Source organism: Pelophylax lessonae (genome assembly GCF_965119305.1).
Source record: "Pelophylax lessonae genome assembly, chromosome: 5".
Lineage (NCBI taxonomy): Eukaryota > Metazoa > Chordata > Amphibia > Anura > Ranidae > Pelophylax > Pelophylax lessonae.
This window is the reverse complement of record NC_138772.1, coordinates 442,684,361-442,703,735: the sequence shown is the minus strand read 5'-3', so window position 1 is coordinate 442,703,735 and position 19,375 is coordinate 442,684,361. Positions and strand designations below refer to the sequence as shown.

The window sequence follows — 19,375 nt, the reverse complement described above, 5'->3', positions numbered from 1 at the left end:
GTGGGAACGAGCCCTCAGATTGGTGTGCCCTGGGACTATGCACCGTTCTAAAGGGGGCCTTGACTGAAAAAAGGTTGAAAAACAGTGGAATAGAGCAGCCTATTTCAACGAGGGTGCCTCAAGGCTTCTTCAGGGGTGCCTTGGCAAAATGCTATAACATTGCCCAAAATTTGTATACAGGCGGGGGGGTGGATGAAGCCTGCCTTTTAGTTACACAAAGCCACCGGTTTTGACTGTGCACTATTATGACCTTCTAGCTGCTGACCTTCTAACAACCAACAACATCATCAGTTAAGTCGTCTGCATAGCATCCTTGTTTGACTCTTCCCTGTGTCTCTCCATCCGCTTTGGGATCACATTAGCTGGTTCAGGGAGAAAAACTGAGGAAGAAGAGAAACACTGGAATACTAGTCAGTGCCAGCTTGCACCTCTAATGTTGGATGTTCTATGTGTGTGGATGTTGCTGCATTATGTAAAACTATTAGAACAGTTTTTTTACATTTTAGAATGGGGTGCCTTGAGACTGTCGATAGTTTTAAAGGATGCCTCGAGATTGTCCATAATTTTGGAAGGTGCCTCGAGATTGTCCATAATTTTGGAAGGTGCCTCGAGATTGTCCATAATTTTAAAGGGTGCCTTAAAAAAAAGGTTGAGAAACACTGGAATAGAGTTGCAAACTGTCGGGAGAGGGTGAGCGGACAGGATTTTTTAACCAGAGTTGCATGGCATAGTTTACATACAGTATATATAAAAACATGTGAAACAACATTTAAAGTAATGAAATCCCCATAAATATTCTCACTAATTGCAGGCAAAGTGATTGATATTATTTCATGTAATGATTTATATCAATTACCATGCTTGCAATTAGTAGGATAAAACCAAATGTGCTAAAAATTTCTATTATAACAAACAAATGTTGTACCTCCCAGAGCTCACAGGAGCTCATATGCAAGTCGGCTGAATAGCCTCCGCACTGTCTTTTTTTTCATCCTTCTCACACACGTGCATGTGCCTTCCCAGCTACACCCATGCAGGAGCATGAAGCATCACAGCCCAGAAACCATCAGAGAAGACCCAGAAAGCTGTGCAGGTGCCCGGCCCACCCTTGCCAATCGATAATGACGTCATCGGTTGCCAGGACCCGAGTTGGTGGCCCGCTCAGCTTTCTGAGTGCCTGTGGCAGCTGCAGGCACGTTTAAGATAGCGGACTGGCACTACTGTACTAACAAATAGGTTTAACTGCCGACTATTAGAATCTTTTACTAGATGCCTGCTTAGTTGGGGACATTTTTGGCAATATTTCTGCGGCACCCTGGTTGAGAAACCCTGGTCTAACCTGTAGAGGTCTGTGCGTCCCTCCATGGATATTTCTCCCCAGACCATCACTGACCCACAACCAAAACCGGTCATGCTGAACAATGTTACAGGCAGCATAATGTTCTCCGCGGCTTCTCCAGACCCTTTCACGTCTGTCACATGTGCTCAGGGTGAACCTGCCCTCATTTGTGAAAAGCACACGGCGCCAGTGGCAAACCTGGTGTTCAATGGCTCTGGTGTTCAATGACAAGTGCCAATCGAGCTCCATGGTCCTGGGCAGTGAGCATGGGGCCCACTAGAGAAAGTCAGGCCCTCAGACCACCCCCATGAAAAAAAAAAAAAAATACAGCTGAAGTGTAACAATTTCGTAAGATCTTGCTAACTCGGATGTAAAGTTTTGTTTGTCGTAACTAGGAGGCCTAGCTGGTAGATCACTTTTTAGCAGGCCTATACTGTATTTCATTTATCTTTATCTAATCTTTTTCTTTACGTTTTATTTCAGGCGCTGCTGACCGCAGTCACTTCACAACATATAGAAATTCACGAGGGGACAGTACTACAAGCTGTTAGAACATGTTACAATATCTACCTAGCCAGCAAAAACCTTGTCAATCAGACCACCGCCAAGGCTACTTTGACACAGATGCTCAATGTGATATTTGCACGTATGGAAAATCAGGCGGTGTGTGTTACTTGCAATTCTGTCTACATTAATTTCCATATTGTAGTATAATGTTATGATGTCATGTCATTTTTTGTTTTTAGCAAGCCTAATTTCAGTTGATATTTTAGCTAAAGAATGCCAGTCACTGTACCTCTACCAATTTTGGGCTGAGCTTCAGTTGGTTTAAATTCAAGGTGGGGGGTTTATCTCGTGCTGGACATAAATTGAAGATTTTTTTTCTTATTCTGTAACTGAAGAAATTTCACAACTCATCCAAATGGCTTGTGAAGTTTAAATGAGTGTTGACAACATGCCCCAGCATTTATAGCTGCACAGATGACTCCATCACCTTAATCCAACAACTGCAGTGTCTTGAAATATGTCAAGACAGATGTTCTCAATGCTCCTTTTGACTGAGGAAGCCACTGGGTAGAAAAAGGAAATGTCTTCCTAGAACAAGTCCAGTTGATGTGACTGCCTACCTTTATCAATACTCTATTCTGATCTCATTTGCAAAATGTCAGGTTGATTTTTTTATTTAATAGACTTTATTTTAGGTCACAGTTATGCTGCTTTCTTCTTGGGGTTTGTGGGTGTGTGACATTATATTCTGGAAACATTTGGATTTCTAATTTAAAGGGTTTTACTGCTTTTCTGTAGGGATGTATCTATTCCTTCATTAAAACTGAGAGTCTGCTGAAAGAAGAGGGAGCGCTATAATGTAGTCTAAATGGGCCCCTGACCCTCACTCTGACTTTTTAATGTGCATCTTGAGTAGCTAGGGCATTAGGTAGACTGATTTAGAGGACTTCAACATCTGTTTGGACTGTATTTCCCAGAAATTACCAACTTTCTTCTGGGAATGCTCCCGTTAGATTTTACTACTCCTGTGACTTTTGTTTTCCCAGCTTGATTCATGCTACATCTTATTTCTCATCAAAATGTCCAATGCTGGGACTTTTTTTTTTTTGTCTGCGATGTCTTTTAGCCATGCTAGAAGAGATTTAAGAAATAGAATGGACAGAGGGCCACTGGGAGGCACAGCTGGCACCCTGATAATACAAGAGTTGAACCGCAGTTCATGGACTTTGATGGAATTTGTAGGCACAACCAAATCAAGTTACATAAAATACAAAATTTTATATCCAGTTATTTTAAAAGCATAGTAGCATTATGCATAATAAATCACTATGAGTGGTATAGGTTGTAGAGTGGTGCACAAAAACAAATATATATATATATATATATATATATATGTGTGTGTGTGTGTGTGTGTGTGTATATATATATATATATATATATATATATATATATATATACACAAAGCCTATTGAATAACCAGCTTTAAATCAACAATAGTAGAAGGCTCCACCACTATTTCACATTGAGCTCAACAGGTTTTGCTTCTTCAGGAGAAAAGGTGCTAACATAAGAATTCTACATTGACACCAGCCGGAGACATTAACCCAGATATATATTGCCACAAAAAGTCACAAAACCCACATTCTATATAATATCAGGTAAATAGGCTTTATCTATACGTACATACAAAGTCATGGGGGACCCTTGCAGGGTGGTCCATCTTGCTTGACTATACATTTAGGGTAGAAGAGTTGATTATGTGGACCATGGTGGGATGGCAACATCACGGCCCATAAACACATGACTAGCTGGGAGTTTTATGGATTTGATGAAGTGAGCACACCTTTCCTAGGTTACATGGATTTCAGGGACTGGAAGGTTCCAAAATTTCCAGCTTGTGTGTACAGAGCCATTTACCAGAAGGCGATCTTATAATTATAAACTATGTAAAAGCAACAGAGTGGATTGACATCCATTCCTAATTGTCAGTATCCCTTGCTAATGGAATTAAAGTTTGTGTTCAATGTGATTAAATAGGCTAAATCTTTTAGTTGATTACATTACAGTTGAAGTGGGAAGCTGGCCACAGTTATATTTTTAGGATATTTCATTTGGCAAAAAAAACACGTTCTTAAAAGAATGTCGTCATCAGCTCAGCTATTATTCTGTTACCATTAGCTATTATCATTGAAATGCATGAGTTTAATTTGCTGTACATCAGGTTTTTAAATACATTGTCAATTCTTTTAGCTCCAAGAAGCCAAGCACATGGAGAAGGAGCGGCACAAGCAGCAGCACCATCTACAAAACTCTCCGCTAAGCCACCATGAGTTGGAACTTCCACAGATGAGACATATTTTGGAACAGACGGGCCAGCTGACTCGGGAACAGGATGGGGAAGTAGATCGGCATCCGAACTACATAGAAAACACACTTCAAGAAGAACCAGATCAAGAGAATGGCTATGATGCTGAGAGCACAGAGAATGAAAATCCTGAGGCAGACCAGGCCACACATGTGGAAAGTAAGTAACAGCAGCCCAGCATGTTCCTCTCATAGTGTATTAACAATATAAACTGTATAGAAGAAATTAACTTATTCTATTTTTTTTTCTCAAAGTTCAGACTTGCACAAATAGATCCAGTCAGATGGTTGATGAATTGGGTTGTATTTTCATGCAGTTCCTTACAAATAAGCTAATACTGGGTGTATAGGGGGTGCCCATTCATGTAGTACAAGCAGGCATGTCTAGGTCCTAATCTGTAAAATAAAGAATATATACATGCATGATTCAAACACCTTTTAATATTTATGGCCAGCTGAATTTAAGGTGGTTTTTAATTTAAGGATAAGTTTACCTTTCCAAAAAAAATTATAAATGCACATTTTTTGCATGTTCAAAAATATGCATTTATTATTTTTTGTAATAGATATGTAAAGCATTCCACCCATGATCAGCAGATTATGGGTGTAATGCCAGGGTCCTGCAGACTGTGTATATGTCTGGACATTCCTCCAATACAGCCAGGCAGTTACACTGTGACAGGAAGCATGAATGAACTATCACCGTGCTCAACCGCGACGTGTTGGTTCATTGAGAACTACAACCTGACAGCTGTAAAGGCTGTCGGACTTTGTAGTTTTCCCATTCACAGAAAACTGTGAATAAATGACGCTCGCAGGTGAGCGGTGCCCCGCACAGCTGCGTTTGTTGCAGATTGTGACAGTTGGGGGGGAGATCCCCCGCTAGCTGTCAGAACAGAGAATGGGGGAGTGGGGGCTGATGCATATGTTACATGTTACACTCTGAATATGGGTGTAACATGTTACAAAAGGTGAACTTATCCTTAAATGAATGTTAGTAGTTCTGGATAACACTACCATTTTTTCCACCTAGACACATTTTCATAAATGTCCACAGACCTTTGTCAGGTCTGTCTATGTTTCTGCTACTCGTGGAAATGTTAAAGTGTCAGATCTCTCCTATTCATAATTTTGATTTCTTCTTGTAGACCACTCCAAATCTGATTTGGGGATCAGTGTGGATAGCAGTAATGAGTGTGAAGAAAATTCCCAAGATGTTGTCCAGAGCATAATACAGGAAATGCTCAACTCTGTAGTTGGAGGTAAGATTTTTTATGTTAGTGTGTTTAAATAAAACTTCTTTTACATGTGGTTTAAATAAACATTCTGAGTCTAAGAGCCGGTTCACACTGGGGCGACCTGGTCGCCTGACAGGTCACCGTAGGTCGCCTTCCATAGAGAAGCTGTGGACCCGTTCTAATAGGAGCGACACAAGTCGCTCCGACTTAGAAAAAGGGTCCGGAGGCCCCCCCCATACTTACCTGAGCCATGGGCTTGATCCAACGATGTGCAAGAGAGCACAGGCATTTTAGGCTCTCTCCCTTCTTATTGGCTGAGACACAGCAGTGGGAACCATTGGCAGAAATCCCGGTATCCTCATCCTGGTATCATTTTTTGCAGCCGGCAATTCCATTTCAGGCAGAAGTGATCTGAGTGGCTAATTAGCCACTCAATCACTTCTGTGGGTGGTGGAAGGGGGTCCCACCGCCTCTCCCGGGCTCTCCGGTCTCATCGCAGAGGCCTGGAGTGATGCGGCGATGGCTGCCTGGTACAGAGATAGAAGAACTGACGACGTTCCCCTCTCTCTGTAACCCTGAAAACCCAGGGGTGACGTATTTGTAACTTCCGGTCCCGCCCCTTTGTTTACCTGGCCACCAGCAGCCAGAGAAGCAGCTGATCGCACCAGTCTCGGTCTGATCGGCTGCATGGGGGGCCAGAGGAGAGATTTGGGGTCTAAAAGACCCAAAATCTCCCAATAAAGAGGTCGTGTCATGGCCCATGCTGTCACAAGGGATGTTTTTCATCCCTTGTGATAGCAATTAAGGTGTAAAAAAAAAAAAAAAAAGATTTTTAGAAAATAAATAATAAACAAGAAAAAATTCAAAGTGCATCTCCCCTCGGTGGGGGCCAAACCATCACTCCAGGCCTCCTTGTTCTTCTTTACACTGAAGATAGTTCTTAAAGCAGAGCTCCAACCTCCCCACCAAAAAATGTAAAGTCAGTAGCTACAAACACTGTAGCTGCTGACGTGTGCGAAAGGATCTCGTTACGGCGAGATCTCCCAGAACTGGGGATGGGTACCTGTGAAAAACAGGTACCCCCGAAAGGTGCCAACTGTGAGGGGGGGGAGAGGAAGCAAACAAGCGGAGCTTCCCCTTTTGGGTGGAGCTCTGCTTTAATGACATTGGTTACTCAATTATGCACAAAAACATAGGAACCTGAGTGCAGAAAAATGGCGGCAGCAGGTGCTTTGGACTAATTTGAAATCTTTGGCTGTAGCAGGAGGCAGTTTGTTTGCGTGAATGGCTGGAATTTGGATTTCTCTTCATTTAGAGCCGGTTCACACTACTCCGACTTGTCAGGCGTCTTGGTCGCCTGACAAGTAGCTCCCAATGCTGTGCAATGGAACCGTTCTAATCAGAGCGACTCAAGTCGCTCCGACTTAGAAAAAGGTTCCTGCACTATTTTTTGGCGAAGTCGGAGCGAATTGCATTGACTTCTATTATGAGAAGTCGTTTGCAAGCCACGATGAAGTCGCGCTGCACGGGCGACTTTGAGTCGGATTAGTGTGAACTGGCTCTTACTTTCCATTTTGTTAAATAAGAAAAATAAACTATTAACACTTCTATTTCTGAAAGCATTCCTAATTTACAGTATATTTTTTACAGCTGCCTAAAACTTTTATTCAGTACTGTGTTTGTGTGTGTGTGTGTTTATGTATGAAAAAAAAAATATATATATATATATATATATATATATATATATATATATGTGTGTGTGTATATATATATATATATATATATATATATATATATATATATATATATGTGTGTGTGTATATAATATATATATTACATTTTTTGTATGTGTCATCCTGTTGTATTCTTTTTTTTATTTTTATATGTAGCTGAAGAACCTGTACTCAATGAATGTACCACAAGAACATCAGAGGATGGAAGCGAAGGGGAGGCTATTCACGCTAATGGCATTCCTGGCACGCCAATATCTATGGCATACACCCCCCCCTTACCAGATGACAGGCTGTCTGTCTCTTCTAATGACACTCAGGTAAGTTAGAACTCCTGTTTTTTCCTAATGCATTCAGGGCAAGTTTTGTTGCACTATAGCAACCAGTACTCTACATTTTCAATCAGTGCTGATTACAGTTGGTTGAATTTACATGTGGTAGTAGAAATGTTTGTAATACCATGGAATCAGGTCAGATGTTTCTGATTTTTTTTTCTATGAAGGAAATATATGGCTATGAATGGTTCAGATGCAATGTTACCTGCAAGCTAAATTTTTTTCTTAGTAAATGAACATTGGTGTAAACCTTTTTAATATGTCTGTGAAGTCAGTTTATAAACAAAATTATTTAATAAATATAAATCACAGTGTAACCATGCCATGTTTGCATTATTTAAATCGTTTTTGGTGGGACATTTTAGAAAGGGTCTTAAGTTTGTTCGATTAGTAATGTTCTTTATAAATAATTTTGCTTCATGCTGCAATTGTAAGAATATGCCAGCACAGGCCAGATTTTTTTTGCCGGTTTTATTGTGACTTTAATGAGAGTAAAGAAAGCGTTCAACTCAAGAATTGAACGTTCAACATTTTATATTATAAGGTGCGAACATTTGGCCTATCTAGCAATAATACGGTGCTGAGAGTGGATGCTAAAAAGAGGCAAGAGGTGATTGCCAGTGTTTTGGCGGATTGGAGAAAGTAGGGAATCTCATCACTGCAGTTAATAAATATATGATAATAATATGATAGGATGTGTTAATAAATTTGTTCCAATATAATTTGTTTAGACAAACTAAAATTACATAAGCCACATTGTCTACAGGTAGGTATCTGTAGATTTAGCTAAGTAATAATTTTGATGGTAGTGGTAGATCACTGTATTAGGGTCACCAGTGACCCTAATACAGTGATCAGTGCTAATAATATACACTGCCACTGTACTAATGACACTGGCTGGGAAGTAGTTAACATCTATGGTGATCAAAGGGTTAAATGTGTACCCAACAAGTGTCAATGTGTGTACTGTTTTGATTAAGCAACGTGCTGCTGACAGTGACGAGCCCTGTGTTGTTTACCAACACAGAGCTCTCTTCTGTCATTTGCCCTGCCAATCATTGTCAGGACCCGCTGATCGGCTTGTGCTGTAGTGAAGGACAGCACAGCCAAGGCGGCAGGCATGCGCCCCCTAAATGCACTTCACAGATATTTATGTGATTCTTTGCAGCAGAGCCACCCTGTATCAGTAAGAGTCGGTTCACACCGCGGCGACTCAAAGTTGCTCCGACTTTGAAGTCGCCCGTGCAGCACGACTTCATCGCAGCTTGCAAACGACTTCTCATAATAGAAGTCAATGCAAGTCGCTCCGACTTCACCCAAAAGTAGTGCAGGAAGCTTTTTCTAAGTCATAGCGGCTTGAGTCGCTCTGATTAGAACGGTTCCATTGCACAACATGGAGCGCTACTTGTCAGGCGACCAAGTCGCCTGACAAGTCGGAGTAGTGTGAACCGGCTCTAAAGCTCCAGGAGGCGATTGACAAGTGGTAAAGGTAACTTGTTTATTTTTATTTTAGGAATCTGGAATTACTTCAGGACCTACTCCTGGTGCTAAGTTCTCACATATCTTACAAAAGGATGCCTTCCTAGTCTTCAGGTCACTATGTAAATTATCTATGAAGCCGCTATCTGATGGACCTCCAGACCCAAAGTAAGTGCTGTTCTCTTACTAATTTTGCAGTATTCTTTATACTATCTGAACCTGCTATTGTAACTGTTAGCTGTTTATTACTAAAGAAGGTCTGTGGTTATAAAGTACCTACTGCATCTGTCCATTATTTCTTTTTTTTTTTATGTAATCTGTTGCAGCTTACCAATTAGATGTTTCTAAGTTGTTGACTAAGAACAAAGTAGTCCAGGATTCCTCCAGGTGTGCTTTCTGCCTTCCGCACCTATTTGTGGAATCACATGGGATAAATGGAGGAGATAGACAAACCTATGCAGGTGATGCCTTCTTCCTGAAGTTTGTGATCAGTTTCCTCAGTGAAACAAAAGTGCGATGAGCTATATAAAACATAATTTATAGCCACTGAAGACATTGAATCAAAGAGTTGGCTGCTCTCTTCAATGTGTTGTGATCAGTGTGGATTGCAGACAGGCAGTGTAAAAAATGAATGTTTAAAATGGCAGCTTCTGAAAGAAAAGAAAATGGAGGCAAAAAGTTATATTTGCAAAGCGTCTCATGATAAGAGTAATAGTGCTTTAAATAAGTTTTCCTTGATAGTTGAGCTCTAGGTAAATAATTGAACACACATTTGAAATGTATATGCGAAGTAGCCTAAATGACAAACTATTTTTATTTTATTTTTTTCTTCTTCTGCCCTCAGTCTGTTAAACAGACCCTAAAGCCTAGTACACACAGGCCAGATGTCTGGCGGCATAGGCAGGTTCAGTAAAAAACTGGCTGACATTCCGCTTATGTGTAAGGCAGCCGGTCCGTTTGTCCGGTTTCTGTCGGATGTGCATGCTGGAAAACTAGCGGCAGACCAGCTCCCAATCAGCGCTCTCAGCCAATGGCTGCAAAGATTCAAGGGCAAGGGTCTTCCAATCATTCTGGTGGCCCTAAACATCTCTTGGGGGCTACCACTCAGATAGGACCAGTTGTCCCAAAGGGTGATTTACCATCCTGCTTTACAGTCACTGGTTTTAATGGCTTAGCTATTGAAAGCCAGGTACTGAAGGATAGAGGTTTGTCTGGTTCAGTGATCCCTATTATAGTGAAGGCGAGGAAGTAGTCTTCCAGCAAGATATACTATAGTACATGGAAAGTGTACATTTCTTGGTGTGAGTCGATTGGTGCTCATCCTCGCTCCTTTTCTGTAGCTCGGATCTTAGCCTTTCTTCAACAGGGCATTGGGCAGATGTTGGCCTTGAGTACCATCAATGGTGTATATTATGAGTGCGCTAACCTGTGTGTTGGGGAAGCAGCAATAAATGGGAATAAAATAAGCACGCTCTCCAGAAATTTGTGCAAGTGACAAAAAAGAAAATGCTATATAAGAAATAGCAAGGTGTAAATAACTTAAATCCACCAAAGAAAAAACTATTATCAGAAAAGCTGTGTTTGGTGACAATAAGTGTAACAACACCCCATAAAGTGTAGATATCCCACACTGAGAAGAAACAAATAGCAAAAACTTTCCACAAAGTTTGCACAAATAGGGAAAGGAAGTCATTTCGTACACAAGTCCATTGGTTTCTTTAAATTAAATTTCCCGTGACGAGTGAATGTGTCCAAAACACTTGTAGCTTCACCCAAGGACAGGGTGGGGCATGCACAAATTTCTGGAGAGCGCGCTTATTTTATTCCCATTTAGTACCATCAATGGGCAGGTGTTGGCCTTAGCAAACTTTTTTCAGCGACCCCTAGCCATGCACTCTTTATTTCTACCTTCATTCAGGAGGTTTGACATGAGGCTCCACCTGTACGTTCTCTTTTGCCGCCGTGGGATTTAAACTTAGTGCTCTTGGTTCTCCAGAAACCTCCATTTGAGAAAATTTGGGAGATTCCTCTGCCTGCGTTGTCCCAGAAGGTGACATTCTTGGTGGCTATTACCTCGGCCAGTAGGGTATTGGAATCGGTGGCAATATTCTGTTGTACTCCCAATTTAGTGGCCCATAGAGATGAAGTGTTTCTTCGTCACTGTCCGTCATTCCTTCCCAAAGCTGTGTCTGACTTCCATTTGAACGAGGAGATTGTGTTGCCTTCCATGTGTCCCAAGCCAGCTCATCCCAGGGAAATTGCTTTGCATACCTTGGATGTGGTTCGAGTCATTCAGGTGTATCTGTCAACTACAGAGTCCTTTTTGGAGGTCAGACTCGCTTTTTGTGGTTACACAAGAACCAAGAAAAGGGCTATCTGCTTCTTCAGGTACCGTCTCTAGATGGGTCAGACAGACAGTGACTCAGGCCTATTCTATTAAAGGTCAGGTTCTTCCTTTCCCTGTCACGGTGCATTCTACCCGGGCACTTAGTACTTCTTGGGCCTTCCACCATCAAGCGTCTATATCTCAGGTTTACAGGGCGGCCACTTGATCGTCAATGCATGCTTTTACCAAATTCTACAAAGTAGATGCTTTGGCATCCGCGGATGCTTCTTTTGGCTGCAAGGGTTTGCAGGCTGCTGTTTAAGAGGGGCTGTTCCCTCTTGAGGGGTGTTTTTCTTTAAATTTTTATTTTTTTAGTTGGGGCTCCTGTGACCCAGTTAGGGCTCCTGTGTGACGGGAGTCACTTTGGTTGGGGGGCCCGTTGAACCCAGCTTACCTTCGAGAGATTGAGAAATTCCTCTCTCAGCTCCCTAGGCCCATCTTATGTGTAAGTCACCCTGTGTCTATTAGGGACACAGGATGACCAATAAAATGATGGACAGCTACCTAATGGACACTGAGAATATGGTTTGGATTACTTCAAATGGGACAGTAATATTTATCAACAATATCCCTCAAGAAATATGAAGATTTAATCCCATTTTACACTGTGAAACTTATAGCCTGTTGTAGACCGTTGCAATGAAGTCTGTGGCTCCTGAATAATCAAAGCTTTGCTTAGATGTGTATTCCATGTACTTCAGTGTAGGAGACGAACAGTCTGCTACTGGGGTCTCTTGCTGTTGTCTGTATACAGGTAATAAGGTGTTCTGTGTTTATATACTTATAATGTGTAATGTATTTTGTTTTAGCCTTGTTGCCAGCAGTCTGGTCATCCAGGCTGGTTTAAGTGCGCTGAGTTAATTCGCAAGTTAATGATAACATTGTCTAGATGGTATTAGCCATGAGTCAGCTGTACCTTGTTATCTAACCATTGTGTGACGTTTTGGGTAAATAGCTGGGTCATTGTTCACGTAGTGATTGACATACTTTTCAAGCGTATAAAAAGTCTGTTTCTTGTTCAATAAAGTTTGTTGATTTCAGATCCATACAAGCCAAGTTCAGACTAATTTTTCATGGGGGTACTGTAATATCTGATACCTATGTTCAGATTGGAGGAAGCGGTATTCTGATGGAAGCCCACAAATGCAGTGTGTGTCAGGGTTCCGTTACACTTGTGTTTAGCCTTGGGCTTTGTTTGCCCACCCCCTATTTTCCTTTTGGCACTGCTTTTGGACGTCCCAGTAGTTATGATTTATGGAGCTCTGTGTCCGTCGATGAACGAAAGAGAAAATGGGATTTTTTACTAACTGTAAAATCCATTTTTCTGAGTTTGACAGACCCACCCCTCTAAGGAGTTTTTTTTAAACTTCTAATACTGCTTGCTACTAAACTGAATGCCTATACCAGCTGAGGATGGCCCATGGGCATAGCCAGTTGTTTTTTGTTCTACCTAGTCATACCCCTGCAGAAGGTGATATAACTTGTAGTTATGATTTATGGACTGCTGTGTCTGTCAATAAACTTGGTGAGAAATGGTTTTACGGTGAGTAAAAATCCAATTTTTTCGGTCATCACCCTTTGACATAAGGCTGCCATACACACTGGCCAAATATCGGCCGGTTTCTATTGAACCAGCCGATGCTGCTCGACATTCAGCCTGTGTGTACTAGGCTTAAGACAGCTCATTTAAATGAAAAGGCTGCCTTATTGCCAAACACATTAATGCACTGCAGGGGACCACCCTGGTGTGAGTAGTCCCTGGGACTTCTGCCCCTCCCTGGCACAGTCCTGATGTGCAAAGTAACAAATGAAGCTAATGTAAAAAAAACAGACTAGGTTACTTATAGTTGTACTTCAATGCACTTCTTGGTTTTATTGAATACACAACTGGATTCAATCCTGCTTTTTTTTCCACCTGAAGTTTCCTTAAAACAGAGTTCCACTCATTTTTTTAAACTTGGCTACATTGTAATGGGCACCCATAGTGGTGTAATGTTTGGCTGCTTATATGGTGAAATGCTGTAAGTACCTTTTTTCTCATTCATTTACCCCACGACTTCCAGTCGGGGCTGCCTAGGCGACTACATCATCAGCCTGGCCCTTTGACTCCTGGGAAATCTATGTCATTGATCCCAGAAGTCGCGAGATTTCCTGACCGGAACAAAGCGTGCCTGCAGTGTCATTACTGCGCAGACCCGAGATCGCTAGGTGCATGCTGGGTAGCCAGCTGCAAAAAATCCAGGAAATGAAGCCAGGCTGGCTTCAGCTGCCCACATCCTCCATGGCCGCAACCGAAATCGACGGAGAAAGGAGAAATCCTCAAATAGTAGTAAGTCGTCATAATGTGCACATGGCCAGCTCTATCCATTGCAGTTATGGTGAATTACAACACTCTCAATGATGTGATTAGGAGATTGGAACTCCGCTTTAAATAATCACGACCCCAAAAAAGTATAGCTGCAATTTCAACAAAAATATCAAAGCCAGCTTCTCAAACAACCGCATATTTAGGGGTTGCATGGTCAGCTCAGCATCTGAGGGTTCTTCTTCCAACTGGCTCCAGTCACATATGAAATTGGTAGAGATGTGCATGTACATCATTCATTCACAGAAATCTACAAATGGAAAAAACTACAAGACCTGCCTGCCACTGCAACAGGCGAACTCCTAGTTCTCAATGGAGCACAAGTGCAGAGACATGACCTCACTTGAGACTTCCCCTAATCCTGCAGTCGAGGGTTTGTACCCAATACAAAGCAGTGGTTGAAGAATAGTCCATTGAAGCCAGAGCATTACACTTATGACCCATTGATCACGGTTGCAAAGCTTTCCAGGCTCCTGTGCAAAATAATAAATGAAAATTTTTGTATTAATTAACATAGGTGCATTTTTTTTTTTAAAACGGAATGGGCCTTTAATGGGTCACACCTCTGCTCTCTTGCTGTCATATTTCATATAAAGCAGTGGATTTAGATTTGGATCAGTGAGATTGTCATCCTGGAAAAGGTTAAACTAACCATCTGTTCCTAGTTTAAAAGGACAAATCAGACATGAATAATATTGTTGTAGAAAGTGTCTGATTTAATTAGGGCTCCTAGAATCGGAATTCGGAATGATTCAATGTTTACTAACCTTTGGTATATTGCTGTCAGCCTGACGTGATGTAATATGTCTTTGCTTGGGGCTAGATCTATAAAGATACAAAGAGTCAAGTCATCTTTTCTTTATCATTAGGTCTGTGTCTTCTGAATACATTCTATAGGGTCATACAGCTCATCCCCAGGCAGTGTGGGATACTTGCTGCTATTTTTAATTCATTGTACAGCTGCAAGGATTTGCTCTTATTATAACTATATTTTAGAACTCTTCATTCATATCTGCTGTACACATCTGAAATGCCTCCTATAGTTCCTACTGCTGGTTTTTCCTGGCTCTCTACCTATTTCCTGAGGATGCTACATTGAAATAACGTGTTATGGATTATTAGCGGAGAACACATTTTTCACATCGAAGATCAATGAGTGGCGCAGTCTAGCATTTATTTTGCCCAATTTTTAGTCTTCAAAGTACCTAAATACAGTCTTTATCTTTTGTCTTCATCTATCTACTAATGTTCCCTCCTATGCACCAGGGAAACCATGCCTGTAAACATCTTAAAAGCTATGTATACAAAAATTGGTACTAAAATGAACTACACTCTCTAAAAGATTTTAGCATCTGTGGGCGCTCATTTTGAATGCTTTGCTAAGTGCAAAACATGAAGGCCAGGTTCTGGATATGGTGCCTGGTGCCTGTGCCATATGTATTCAGTGATCATGTGAAAATGCCTTTTCTACAACCCCAATTTCAAAACAGTTGGGAAGCTGTCACAGGATTTGACAGCAGCAAGAGCCAATGGTTCTTCCTTGTCAATACCACTTACTTTGCCAGCTTTTTTTTGCCCTGTCCCAGCTTTTCTGAGACATGTTGCTGCTATTTGAAAATGACCTATTTTGTTTTCCAAAAATGGTACATTTTCCTAATTTGATATGTTTTCTAGTTTCTATTGTGAATACAATATAGGTTTATGAGATTTACAAATTATTGCATTCTGTTTTTATATAGATTTTACACAGCATCCCAACTTTTTTGGAATTGTGGTTGTATTTAAGTGTGGATTTGATTGTCCTGGTTTGGCTGATTTTGCACTCCTTGAAACCCCAAGAAGAGCTTATGGGATAAGAGAGCTTCGGAGATAGTAATAGTTGCCACATTTGTTTAATTATATATTTAGCTGCATAGCACCATTCATTTTTGCACTTTATGCAATATGTAGACAAAAACCATGAAGTCCCTGCCTTTAAAAGGCTAATATCCCCTTACCCCTAACTCTTCAGTGCATTTTTGGAGCTACTAGCCATATAGCTAGTACTCTGTCCGTCTTGATCTGAAATATACTGTCAGAAGTTAAACTTCTGAATATAACTATCACTCTCCTCCACCATCATAAGTTTGATCCTGCAAACTGCAGTGCACTGTGTAAAAAGAAGAAGGGATGGTGGCGCTGCCTATAAAAAAACTAGATATGGAGGGTGATCCTAGTATTGAATCATCAATGGCCAAAAGTATAAAGTGACGTAGTGCTTATAAGTGTGTATCCACAATAATAAATATCTAGAGATCACCAAATATAAATACAATTACTAACATCAAATAGTGTAAAAAAATCAAAGTGCAATATTTTTAAGGTGCTCTTATAAAGTGACTTAGTGCATAAATTGGTGCTACATGTGATGAATGTCAAACCATAGTATACAACAAAGAGCAGCAGTTTACGATAGAGCTGACCGAGGACCAGATGGTCCCCGGTCATCTTGGACTCTCTTAGGCCGGGCACGACATTATGACGTCCCGTCTGGCCCCGGCAGTTGTAAACACTGACGTGTGTTCGGCTGGAAAGGCTAAGATAGTTTTCTTTTTAAAGCTCCCCCCCCCCCTCATGCCCACACGCAGAAGTGAACGTATACGTAGGTCGCATCCCCATGTGTAAACAACACTCAAACCACACATGTGAGGTATCACCACGAACATTAGTGCTAGAGCAGTACATGTAGAACACGACATCCTCTGTACCTCTAAACTGGTAACCTGTAAAAATGTTTAAAGTGTAGCCTATGGAGATTTGTAAGTACAGAAGTTTGGCGCCATTCTACAAGTGAATGCAATTTTAAAGTGTGACTTGTTGGGTATCTATGTACTCAGTGTAACATCATCTTTCACACTATACAAAAAAATTGGGCTAACTTTACTGTTCTTTTTTTTTGATTCCTGAAAGTGTTGCTGCGTAAATACCGTGTGACATAAAAGATTGCAATGACTGCCATTTTATTCCTTAGGGTCTCTGCTAAAAAAAAATGTGTATGTATGTATATATATATATATATATATATATATATATATATATATATATATATATAATGTTTGGGGGTTATGAGTATTTTCTAGCAAAATAATTATGATTTTTACATGTAGGAGAGGAATGCGGGAATTGGCTCGGTATGAAAGCAGTTAAAGTGGTTGTAAACCTCAGACATGAAATATGCACAAAGCATATTCCTCTATATTGTGTGCTTGTCTCAGTTAAGAGCACTAAGTGTCACTCTTGTCTGCTGCTTTGTTCCTCTGCTACCATGCATGAATCACTTCTGACAAGTTTTTAGACACCAAGAGAAAAATGGTGACAGGGGAGGATATGTAAGGGTTTACAACCACTTTAAGATTGATTTAGCGGTTGTCATCCAAGAACGATTATTTAACGTAGAAACATATGTTTTACTTCAAACTTCATATTTCAATGGAATGCAGGCCTATGTAGTTGAGTAACCAGAGCGTTTGAAGGTGAGAAGGAAAATTCAAAATACTGTTTAGTATTCGCAAAATTGTATAAATCTTAATAACACTTAAACCTAAAAGAAGGCTTTTAATTAGATCAAGGCAAATAAATTACTTTCTATGCATTCATTACTTAGTCTCCTACTAGCTAGTCTAATGGGTACCCAGAGCCCTTAATATGACACACATTTATACATTTAATGAGATGTTCAGTGCCAGATGTATCCACTTCCAAATATCACAGATTTCCAGGAAATTATAAGATATTTCTAAATCAGCTAAGTAATCATTGCACAAATCTTGTCCTAAAAATGTGTCAAAATTGTAATATTTATTCAAGATGCTTGCTTATTTTTCAAATAGTTTGCATCTCATAACTTCTAACAAACATGTTAGAACTGTATATTTTTTTAAAAAGAAATATATTGTATGAATATCCATTTACATTGTCTAATATATTAACCAATTGGTTTGTGTGAAACTCATAGCATCTACAAATGATGGTATATATATATGTGTATATATATATATATATATATATATATATATATATATATATATATATTTGAAAATTGATCAATTCTGATGTACTGATCTAATTTCTTGAGACCCTAAAGTGGCAGAACATTGCAACTACCCCCCAAATGACGCCTTTTTGGAAAGTAAACAGTCTCAGGTATTTATTAACAGTCGTGAGGAGTTTTTTTAAGTTGTAATTTTTATTTTTTCACAATTTTTATTACATACTTTCACCAGTGCAGTACAGCACTATTATATGCCAGCATGGCAGTAATGAGGAATGCAGACTAGTGACAGTATGTAAAAATTAATCAATGTATTTTTATTTATTTTTTTTAGTTGAAATTTTTTTTTCTTTGCATCCTGCTATTACACTATTATTGCTTAACAACGATGATCACTGTTGTAAGCAATAGTTTTAGCTGTCATGAATGGCTTTCATTCGTGACCGCTTGTGATCTGTGATTGGTTATAGCTAATCACATGGTACAGGGTGCTGTGATTGATTGGCTCAGGTACCATGTAATAGCTGTTGGCCAATCACAGCATCACAATTGTAAGCAAAACCGTTATAAATGGAAGCCATTCTTTAATGTTTTGTTGACATTCTAATCATGGGATTGCTATGACCAATAGCGGTCACAGCAGGTTGGGTGCCGAGTGCCATGATCTGCTGTGTCCACCGGGGGGTGCCACAGTGTTAAAGACCTCATCAGTGTACCAGTATGTTGTTGAGCCTGCAGCTGCCGCCCTGCCATAGTAAATGTACTGTTATGGGGCGGGAAATGGTTAAAAGAACCATACAAAAATCCATTGTACTGTTATGATGGGCACAATTGTTTTGATGTGAGTGATTAGTCTGGGCGACCAAATACAGCGCTTGCTTAGTGTTACATCAAAAAAAAAAAAACTCTCAAGTGATTATAAAGTGCAATAGTGTTGAATACAATTCCACAAATAATGTTAATAGATAAATATATAAAAAATATCTTGAAAAATAAATAGTGATTGGTGGTAATAAATAGAATATAAATAATATTTAGTGTCCTTTAGTTGTCCAAAGTTCATACAAAATTGCTCATGTTCAAACTTGATATATTATAATCTCAGCTTTTCCTTGTCCCAAATGAGTAATAAGGTCGGGTCACTTACCAGATGGTGTAGGTACTGTATGCCGTACGGCACCAGAACCAATCAGACTTAGTAAGCCCCCTGGGCTCAGCGGATCTCCTCAAGATATGATTCCATGGGATGGCAACAGTCCCTCAGGCTTCCATAGTAACCGATCCGGTTCAATATATAGGAGAAATAAGAGTGCTCCAGATAGTGTAGTCATTTCGAGTAAAGATACTTTATTTACCCTAATAGGGTTTGCAAACGATAAAACTGTTCCAGGCTAATGCGTTTCGTCACTTCCAGCTCTGAAGACGTCAGCGGAAGTGACGAAACGCGTTAGATTGGAACGCATAGCGTGAGTACGGTACGTTGGTTGGATCGCAAGTCGGAAGCTAGTTCCGAGAGGATGTGCAGCCCGCACCGCACCGCTGACCATCAATGTTATACACCCGGAACAGTTTTATCGTTTACAAACCCTATTAGGGTAAATA

At 40.3% G+C, this 19,375-nt stretch overlaps 1 protein-coding gene across 1 annotated transcript in view; it reads left to right on the top strand.

The window, feature by feature from the left end:
- The window catches only part of ARFGEF1 (ARF guanine nucleotide exchange factor 1), a 319,100-nt gene that overhangs the window by 158,920 nt on the left and 140,805 nt on the right, over window positions 1-19,375 (top strand). The window contains exons 5-9 of the mRNA XM_082258428.1: window positions 1,823-2,002; window positions 4,097-4,370; window positions 5,359-5,472; window positions 7,338-7,498; window positions 9,027-9,160. Coding sequence (XP_082114554.1) covers window positions 1,823-2,002; window positions 4,097-4,370; window positions 5,359-5,472; window positions 7,338-7,498; window positions 9,027-9,160 — 863 coding nt within the window. The remainder of the gene's footprint in view (window positions 1-1,822; window positions 2,003-4,096; window positions 4,371-5,358; window positions 5,473-7,337; window positions 7,499-9,026; window positions 9,161-19,375) is intronic.